The 10,013-nt window shown below is 42.0% G+C and overlaps 2 protein-coding genes across 3 annotated transcripts; both read right to left on the bottom strand.

Annotated features, from left to right (window-relative positions):
* Positions 1-32: 32 nt before the first annotated feature.
* snrnp35 (small nuclear ribonucleoprotein 35 (U11/U12)) lies at positions 33-1,357 on the bottom strand. The gene is made up of 2 exons (XM_014138532.3): positions 1,257-1,357; positions 33-1,164 (listed from the first exon to the last, which is right to left on the bottom strand). Exon 2 carries the CDS (start codon positions 1,131-1,133, stop codon positions 279-281), a length of 855 nt encoding a protein of 284 aa, XP_013994007.2. The 5' UTR covers positions 1,134-1,164; positions 1,257-1,357; the 3' UTR covers positions 33-278.
* Positions 1,358-2,572: 1,215 nt separating this feature from the next.
* LOC106568287 (N-lysine methyltransferase KMT5A-A) lies at positions 2,573-8,393 on the bottom strand. Of its 2 annotated transcripts, none has more exons than XM_045692478.2 (7): positions 8,145-8,393; positions 6,320-6,476; positions 5,516-5,795; positions 4,881-4,968; positions 3,919-3,978; positions 3,530-3,720; positions 2,573-3,338 (listed from the first exon to the last, which is right to left on the bottom strand). In XM_045692478.2, exons 1-7 carry the CDS (start codon positions 8,151-8,153, stop codon positions 3,128-3,130), a joined length of 996 nt encoding a protein of 331 aa, XP_045548434.1. In that variant the 5' UTR covers positions 8,154-8,393; the 3' UTR covers positions 2,573-3,127. The 2 variants fall into 2 exon arrangements, with proteins under 2 accessions (XP_045548434.1, XP_045548433.1); XM_045692477.2 differs by having other exon boundaries at positions 5,516-5,798.
* Positions 8,394-10,013: the final 1,620 nt, after the last annotated feature.

Below are 10,013 nucleotides of genomic sequence, written 5' to 3' on the forward strand. Positions count from 1 at the left end.
TTCATGTATTATGTCAACTTTCTTCAAAAACAGACTGTAAAATAAACTTTATTCAGTGCATAAAGAACAACAGGTAGATAACAGCACCCTGCTGAGCCAGGCCAGCAGAAGGTTACAGTGAAGAAATGGGTGGGATGACATCACCTGTCCACACCAACCAGGTGAGAAGAAAAAAAAGAGACCAATGTAGTCAAAACGTTTTTGTATTACTTGCTCCACCTCGCTCTCCACCCATGCATCCTTTCAGATGTCAGAGTAGTCAGAGGGACCACTGAGTTTCATCTCCTGTCTCTGTGTCTGTACTTATCATCCCTGTGTCTTCTGTCATCCCTCTCTCTCCTGTCATCCCGCTCTCTCGTCGACTCCCGCTCTCTCGTCGACTCCCGCTCTCTCGTCGACTCCCGCTCTCTCGTCGACTCCCTCTCATAACTCCTATCCCTCCTCTCGCGGTGGTACTCCCTTTCTACACCCCTCTCTCTCCCTCTGTCTCGGTCATCTCTTCTCCCCCTACTCCCCCAATCAGTCTCTCTCTCACGGCTCAGGGACCCATCTCTGTAGCGCTCCTCCCTCTCTCCTCCTCTCTCACACTCTCTGCCACCACCACCCCATTCCTGGTTCATGGTGACAGGAAGGTTGATGGGTTTGCGGAAGGGTCTGTCCTTCCCACCAAACCGCAGCTGACCAGACTCCTTCTTGCCCCCCTGCCCTCCGCCCAGCCGACGAGGTACCCATCCCTTCAGGGTCCTCTCCTGCTCGAAGTCCACAAACAACTCACTTTGGTCTACCACTAGTTTGTTGGCGTCTCGCCTCGCCCTGACCACGGACCTCTCCTCTTTGTATTCAACGAAGGCATAGCCCTTAGAGAACCCAGTCACTATGTCCCTCACCAGGCGCAGCCGGCGGATATCCCCGTAATTGGAGAACACTTCATTCAGCTTCTCCTCCGTTGTTTGAGGGTTCAAGCGGGCCACGAAAAGAGTGAGGAGCGGGTCCCCCACCACGGCTTTGTTGGGTTTGTAGCGGGCGACCATGGCCCTCCAGACGGCCCGGTCATGGGGCTCCACGTCTGTGCCATCGATGCTGCCCGCCTTGAGAGGGTCGTAGACTTTTGCCACTGGACTCCAGTCGTTCATAACTCTCTTTCTCTGACACTAAACAATGTGGCTGAAAAAACAAATAGTTTTAAAAACTGTACATACAATGTACATTTGTTTGCGACATAGCTACTGATACGTTTTGAGTGGGTCATTACTTACAAGACGTCGTTGCAAGTCGGACACCAGTCGGGAATCTAAAGAATTGTGCATCACTCAAAACAGTCCGTGTAGAAAATGTTTTAACTCAGTACGTTCCGTTAAGAAATGTGTCTCAGTAAAGCCAGCTTTCTTCTTCTTCGATATCATGGCGGTCCGCAAACAAAGTTGAAAGTACATGCTGCCACCTACTGTGCTGAAATGTACGATCAGTCATGATCTGCCCAATTCTGTACTACCATGAAAAATACAAGTAAAAACTATCTGTACTTTTCCCTGCAAAACTTTCTCAAACCTCAGCATCACTGATAAGCTTTTACTTATTTGACCCACTTTCCTACTGATCAACCTTTTGGCCTTAGTCACTCTGCCTCCCTTAACATTTTCTTTAATATCTTCTGTGGACATAGATATTGGGACCCCAGTGATGACTCACCTCAACCCAGCATAAGCTCCAGGTACGTTGCTTTTAATCTTCCCATTAAGCTTTTCCATTTGCAGAATATTCCCTTGCTGAGCCTGGGTCCGACAAAATATTAGCAACCTACCATTCCCCCAATCAATTCAATTTCCATTTCCAACTAGGCTCTCTCTTTCTATATGGCATTAGTTAGACGGATAGGTTGTAAATGAGTCCATGTGATCTCATCAAACCATTCACTCGGACACATTATTACTCTTTTGTCCTACCTTGACCTTTTTGCTTTCTACACTAGACTCTCCACTACTTTCAGTATGATCTCTTTTTCCTTTCTTTCCACTAGACCATTCAGATCCTTGACCCTCATCCTCCCGCTCCACATCATCAGCACGGTCATCCATATTGATCGCACTCCAGCACAGCTGTTGCTTCTCCAACCTTTTCTCTATTTCTTCCATTTCGTCCACAATTCTCGCCACCATTTCCCTTCCCGACCATCGCAGAATTTCTCTTGGTGACACCTACAAACAAGCCCACCCTGTAAAGCCGGTCCTTCTATAGACGTTGTTTTTAAATAGAAACAGGTGTTACTGTGCCTTTAAACCGTGTATTTATAAAACCTTTTATATCAATGTGTTTCAGGGAAGGACAACCTCATGCAATCATCACATCAAATAACAGAGGTGATCTGTCTGATGCTCTCAGGGCAGTAGTAATACAAGTAATAAAATATACTTTGCATAAAACATGTTTATTCAACAATGCCTCCACCTCAGCATACATATTTATTTAAATACTTCCTTGTGGAGCATTTGTTTGTGGACATTTTTACAGTTTTGTGTGTTAAGATAGGTACAGATTTGTTCAAGTTTATAAAACAACTCTACTTAACATGGCATAAAATGTACATTTCAAATATTGTAAGTTTCAATGGTTGGAATCATATTCCAGTTTTTGGAAACTGTTCAAGAGGGCTCATAAGTTTGCATCTCATATTTCTGCATCAATCAGAAAGGGCTCTGGCACCATAAATATAATTATTGCTGAGCAACTAACTACTATACAACCGATTATGAAAAACTTTGTATAAAAATGCATTACACTAAACTACAACCTGCATGCCGTGGAAGCACTGGTCTACCAGTAATACAAAATATACAAAAAGAAATGTGCTGGAAAAAACTAGCATGTTTCATATAGACGGATAAATATATTAAAAAGTATTGATGTCGGCAAACATTGAGAAGATGTATCTGGATCTAAATGTGTTTAAGTCACTGTAACCTAACCCATCCTCGAAACTGCCTCCTCCTAGGTCGTGCGCACACACGCCCATTCCCCTCTCTGAAAAAAATGTGCTAACACATTCTGTTGCTAAGGCAATTTTTACATAAAAAAACCGATCTATTAAGAAACCATGGTGTTGTTAGCATTCTTCTCTGAGCTGTCTCCATCAATGTTTAAGCCAGGGATGAGATGCGATGGAAGATTTGCTGCGGTCGCCGTAGTCGTAGAGCAGCTCCTCGCCCTCATCGACGTCTCGCGATGCCACCAGGATGAGGTGAGGTATCCCGTTGATATCATGGAGTTTGGTTTGACAGTTGCCGTTCTTACTGTGGTTGATCAGACGGCCCATGCGACCCGTTTCTTTCGTGGCGTCCACACTAGAGGGAGAAGCAATTGAAAAAACGCTGGTATTAAGTTAATCTAACATGTTGGTTATGGTTGAAAAGTTATTGTATCATGAAACTAAAACAAAGACTGCATTAGTGCAGCAAACACTGAGTACACTGAAATTGCTTTGCGGCTATGCCAGAGATGCCACACACATAAAAGAGGAAGTGTTTTGACCTACCAGTAGGTTTTGCAGATATACTGAAAGTAGTACATGTAGCAGCCGGTGGTAGGGTTGAGAGCGTATTCGGCCTCCCTTGTTTTGGCGTCGGTGATCTGCAGCAGGTCTCCATGGTACTCCACTACATACTGGCCCTTCTGGAAACACTGGGTGGCAAACACTCCTCGACCCTTCCCCTCAATATGCTGCACCTAAACCAGATATATTTCACTCAGATATTGGAACACAATATAGTCCAAAAGTCAAAGACAAGCTATAAAAAAGGTAACAAAGCATTTCTAAATAATCAGGGGAGGGGGGGGACATTGCGTGTGAGATGCATTTCATGTCTGTAAATAAACATGCCAGTCTGATAGTGAAGTTTCAGAAGCTGTGATCAATGAGAGTACCTCCATTCCTTCCTCGACCCCATTTATGATCAGATCATCGATGTGTTTCTTTTGTTCACACTATGAGAAGACAAGCACAGAGGACATGTAATGATCACCATGTCATAAGACTAATTGAATAACACAAGTCCTTATAGTTGCTAATGCCATTATAGTCACTAATGCCATTATAGTCAACTTCATCTTATACATTTTATGAACCTTTTCAATTTTAGGAAGAACAAAGTTACACTGCAAACATAAAAAGGTCAGCTTTGTTTAATATTTTGTTTGGTCAAAATATACCAAATCCTTGTTGATAAATAAACAAACAAAAAGCACTCAAACCAGTGTTTCCTCTGAAAATCAGCTGGCGGGTGGCTCGAAAACATTTTAAATCAAGATAACACTTTAAAAACCCAGGAGCTTGTTGTGTTGCAAATTCCATTCTGTGAGCGGTGAGGCAGACATACAGTGCATTCGAAAAGTATTCAGACCCCTTCCCCAGATTTTGTTACGTTACAGTCTAATTCTAAAATGGCTAAATGACTGGAGCAGAAACACTGCATCAAACAACTTAATGGCATACAGGTGATGTGCGCAAACACAGACACGCTAAATTGTCATTGCAATCCTGGCTGATATGTTGATTTTTGCTTGATTGATCAAACATTTTAAAAACACGCGTAAATAAATTACATTAACAGAAATTATTAAATTTCCACAACTTTCCCATAACTTTTCAGAATAGATCATTTTCCAGGGCTGGAAAATGCCATTTTTAAATTCCATGACTTTTCCTGACCTTATGAACCCTGAGCGACTGATAAAACAGAATGACTGGTGTTCAAACAACTAGGTTCTCATTCCACACTAGCTTTGTTAATATTTCAATACTCTGTACAGGACACTGCTTAATAACAACAGCATGATATTGGTCAATGTTTTAGTGTTACAAGGTAATACATGTCCTTTATTCTCACCTTCAGCTCTGCTCTGTTTTTCCTGGAGCTTCTCCTTATAGGATAGTAGTCTGTTACTTTGCGGTTTTGGGAATTTCCGCTCTCTGCCCTGGAAAGGAAACGGATGAACTGACATTAACAATCAATACAATTTTTTAAATCTACGGGTACATATGAGCCATGACCACGTTCTTGTGAAAGTAAATAAACAAACACAATGTGTCCAACAGAAGCACAACATAGATGTTGCAGCCCTTTATGGTACATCAATTATAAAATTGAAAATCAAGATTTTAGACAGTAAGGCCACAAATACATTGGTATATGGGTGCTAGCCTGTTTCTACTTCAGCAAATCTGTAACTTTCTAGCCAAACAGGTTTTGACAAATGGATTCTGTTTGGCAAGTCAACAATGTAGGCGCTGTTGAAAGCAGAAAAGCACAAGTACACAAGCTTCCACTACCTCAAGTTCAGTTTAGTGTACTCCAGATAGGTACACATGGGAGAAGTGCCAACTATGTGCAGTTCACCAGTCTCAATCCAAATACACCCTTTTACTTAATGATCTACATGCTCCAGATTAGTGCATGCATTTACAGCATCCCAAGGTATGAAAACACCAGATTGTTTTTGCTGATATCCAGTGGTAGCTTACATTCTACGTGTTGACTTCTTTCCTTTGGCCTTGCGTCGGATGTCCCTCCTCTGGTTGGCGAGGTGAGCGGCGGTGTTGTTGGCGAGGAGGGTGTGGGTGATGTTACTGGGGGCAGGAGGGGAGGAGTGCTCGGATGGGGCGTGGAGGTAGGAGACTGGGGAGAAATGGAGAAGCTGCTGGGGGGCCTGGTGCTCTTCTGTCCTGCAGGGCCGCTGGCTGTGGCTCTCCTCACGATCCGCCAGCTTCAGGACGAATGCTGCCTCAGAGTTCAGTTTCCTGGCTGCTGGGTGGAGAAAGCAGAGAGGAAAGTCTGCTTAAGAACACCAATGTAAAATGGGAAATCAGGAGAGGAAACCACTTTAAACTGTTGAGATGCTGCTCAGACCAAATCCCCCAGCTCCTTCTTACTTGTGATGAGAAGATGTTACTTATAAAGGAGGGCTGAAGTGATGGATCCTGATGAAGCCAACCTCTTAACAAAGCTTTTAAGTTTACCTACTCAGCATTCACAATGCAAATAAATGTCTCTACACTGAATTTACACATTGATCTAGGCCTTTTCAATTCTATACAATACATTGATCAAACACTTGCAACTTGGGTGGATTAAGCTAATTGATCAAGAATTTACATTGATCTAGGCCTTTTCAATTCTATACAATACATTGATCAAACACTTGCAACTTGAGTGGATTAATCAACAAGATCTGTTGCACACTCAACAAGATAACTGATCAAGCAGAACAGCATAATAGAAAGAGTAGGACGTGAATGCACTGCAGTAGTTAAATGATCACTACGTACCGTCACCTTGCCTCTGTGCATCATTCTGTATAGAGCAGCGTCCAGTGTACTTTCCCTCCTGTATGAGTTTGATGGTCATCTCATCAAGGGCAGGTGATTTGGACTTGCTGTGGTTCTGGTTTCGGAGAGTGATGGAGTGGCTGTTTAGTAACATGTCCTGTCAAAGAAAGAGGTGGACGCCATCAATTATTTGTTGTTTTGTGTATGTGTGTGCGACTGTCAAATCAAAGTTTATTGGTTGTGTACACAGATTTGCAGATGTTATCACAGGTGCAGTACAATGCTTGTGTTTCTAGATCCAACTGTGCAGTAATATCTAGCAATACACACATTTTACAAAAATAAATGAATAAATATCAGAACGGGGCCTCCCGAGTGGCGGAGCAGACTGAAGGCACTGCATCGCAATGTTGCGGCGTCACTACAGCCTGGGGCCTGGGGTTTGATCCCAGGCTGTGTCATACATAACCGGCCGTGACCGGGAGTCCCATAGGGCGGCACACAATTGGGCCAGCTTTGTCTGGATTAGGGGAGGGTTTCTTCCGACACATAGGTGCGGTTGGCTTCCTGGTTAAGCGAGCGGGTGTTAAGAAGCGCGGTTTGGCAGGTCATGTTTCAGAGGACACATGACTTGACCTTCACCTCTGCCGAGCCTGTTGGGGAGTTGCAGCGATGAGACAAAATTGGGGAGAAAAAGGAGGTAAATTTACAAAACAAATGATAAAAATAACAATATCAAAATGAACAATAACATTAAGAACACCTGCTCTTTCCATGACAGACTGACCAGGTGAAAGCTATGATCCCTTATTGACGTCACCTGCTAAATCCACTTCAATCAGTGTAGATGAAGGAGAGGAGACAGGTTAAAGAAGGATTTAAGCCTTTGGACATGGATTGTGTATGTGTGCCACTCAGAGTGTGAATGGGCAAGACAAAATATTGAATTAAGTGTCTTTGAACGAGGTATGATAGTAGGTGTACCAGTTTGAGTGTGTCAAGAACTGCAAACGCTGCTGGGTTTTTCACACTCAACCGTTTACTATGTGTATCAAGAATGGTCCACCACCCAAAGGACATCCAGCCAACTTGACACAACTGTTGGAAGTATTGGAGTCAACATGGGCCAGCATCCGTGAGGAATGCATCGACACCTTGTAGAGTCCATACCCAACGAATTGAGGCTGTTCTGAGGGCGAAAGGGGTGCAACTCAATATTAGGAAGGTGTTACTAATTATTTGTACAGTCAATGGTGTGCGTGTGTCTATATCCAGCATATTAATAGAACGTGTGTACAGCTGTGGTTATATAGGATGAGCCTTGACTAGAATGTTGTATATTGAGTGGGTAAAACAGTATGTTAACGTAGTAAAAAGTGACCAGAGTTCAATGACTATGGACATAGGGCAGCAGTCTAAGGTGCAGGGTAAGTACCGGGTGGTAGCTGGCTATTAACAGTGACTAAGGTCAGGGTACTGGGCAGAGGCTGGCTAGTGGTGACTATTTAACATTCTGATGGCCTTGAGATAGAAGCTGATTTTCAGTCTCTCGGTCCCAGTTTTGATGCACCTATACGGGCTCCATAGTTGTTAGCTGAATCCCTTCACTTACCACATTAAATTGTGACAAGGCTGTTTTCGAGAACACGCAAAACGTGACTGGATAATTCAGCTACAAATGCCTCTTGCCCACTGAAAGCGACTAACTTTTAATTTCGACCATTCGCTAATTCAACCGATAGAATAGCTAGCTAGTGCCGGGTTATAGAGGATAACATATACAGCTAGGTTAACTGGCTAACCATGCTAGCTACAGCCAACGTACCCCGTTCATTTCTGTCTTATTTAGTTTTTTTCTTTTTATGCGAAAGGCTTTCGGTCCACTCTTCTGTTGCAGTAAAAATAAATATCCAACAGCCGTATGTCCCCCTGCGTCACACAACAGTCATCTCTCCTCGGCCTTTGTACACTCTCCTCCGTCTCCACAAAGGATACTTTTTTGTATGTTTTGCTTTGAAATTATTCAGCCCATATAATTTCCACGGTTCCTTCCCTCCGCCATCTTTTATTGTAACTCATTCTCTTGTGACTGTAGTTATAACGTAAGGTCAGCAGGAGGCGCTGTCTGACAGTGTTTCGGGGAGTTGGCTTTCGAGAGCTTTCACACAAAGCATTTGATTTTATTAATCAACATTAATCATTATCATCAATCATCATTAAAAAAATCTAAAGAGCGTTAAACCAAGTCCTTATTCCTTTTAAAGGGTTAATAAATGATGTTATGATAAACTGTAAGAGGAGACCTATGTGTGTGTGTTAAAACCTGTTTAGAGTGTTGTGACCTTCAGACACTATCAGAAGGCGTCTACATTCAGACTCCTCCCGTCTGGATCCCACCGTGGTTATCTGGTTTTCTGAGAACACAAGGCTGCCACAGACCTGATGAAACCAGCCCCCTGTCAGAAGATGCTTACACTCGTTCACCTCGTCATGACCCTATACCTGTGATGAAAGGTCAAGTTTCGGTCAAACCCATTTCTGAGTTTTTACTTGCTGATAAGATGGTTCCTGCTGTCAGGGGGAGGTTAGATTTATTAAAATGTTGTTGCCAGGGAAAGTTACGTAAGGGGGATTTGGGAGGCTTTATGAGTTACAGGATGTCTTAGACATTTTGCAGAACTTGGGGAGAACTATCATATACTGTTATACTGTACAATGTACCAACTTCTACCTACAAATGATATTACTAAAGCAGTATTTCTTCATACTTAAAGAGTCTGTGTTTCCTTTCCATTACTAATGTATGTTTGATAATTATGTAGACCTGATCATTTGCTGAAGAAATTGACCAACAAATCCCCTAATGAAAAAAATCCTTTTACAGAATCTGACTAAACTGTGTAAATGCTCTATCTCAATTCAATTCAATTACAATTTAAGGGCTTTATTGGCATAGGAAATATATGTTTACATTGACAAAGCAAGTGAAATAGATAATAAACAAAAGTGAAATAAACAATAAAAAATGTACAGTAAACATTACACTTAAAAAAGTTCCAGAAGAATATTCATTTCAAATATCATATTATGTATATATACAGTGTTGTAATGATGTGCAAATAGTTAAAGAACTAAAGGGAAAATAAATAAACATAAATATAGGTTGTATTTACAATGTTGTTTGTTCTTCACTGGTTGCCCTTTTCTTGTGGCAACAGGTCACAAATCTTGCTGCTGTGATTGCACACTGTGGTATTTCACCCAATAGATATGGGATTTTATCCAAATTTGATTTGTTTTTTCGAATTTTTGTGTGTCTGTGTAATCTGAGGGAAATATGTGTCTCTAATATGGTCATACATTTGGCAGGAGGTTAGGAAGTGCAGCTCAGTTTCCACCTCATTTTGTGGGCAGTGTGCACATAGCCTGTCTTCTCTTGAGAGCCAGGTCGGTACATAGTCAAATTCATAGTCATATCTCTCTCTTGCTCTCTGTATTTTTGTGTTCAGGTGTGTCATGTTTTGTTTGTGGCTTTTATATACTACTCAAAAAAATAAAGGGAACACTTAAACAACACATCCTAGATCTGAATGAAAGAAATAATCTTATTAAATACTTTTTTCTTTACATAGTTGAATGTGCTGACAACAAAATCACACAAAAATAATCAATGGAAATCCAATTTATCAACCCA

This window comes from Salmo salar, chromosome 13, assembly GCF_965601325.2.
Source record: "Salmo salar chromosome 13, fSalSal1, whole genome shotgun sequence".
NCBI classification, from domain to species: Eukaryota; Metazoa; Chordata; class Actinopteri; order Salmoniformes; family Salmonidae; genus Salmo; species Salmo salar.

Bases quoted from the DNA above. Each gene is read 5' to 3' on its own strand.
- snrnp35 (XM_014138532.3), bottom strand. From the start codon at position 1,133: ATGAACGACTGGAGTCCAGTGGCAAAAGTCTACGACCCTCTCAAGGCG.
- LOC106568287 (XM_045692477.2), bottom strand. The intron at 3,979-4,880 runs GTGAGAATAAAG...GTCTTCTCATAG, and splicing joins AAAACAGAGCAGAGCTGAAG to TGTGAACAAAAGAAACACAT. The intron at 3,721-3,918 runs GTACTCTCATTG...TATCTGGTTTAG, and splicing joins GGGTCGAGGAAGGAATGGAG to GTGCAGCATATTGAGGGGAA.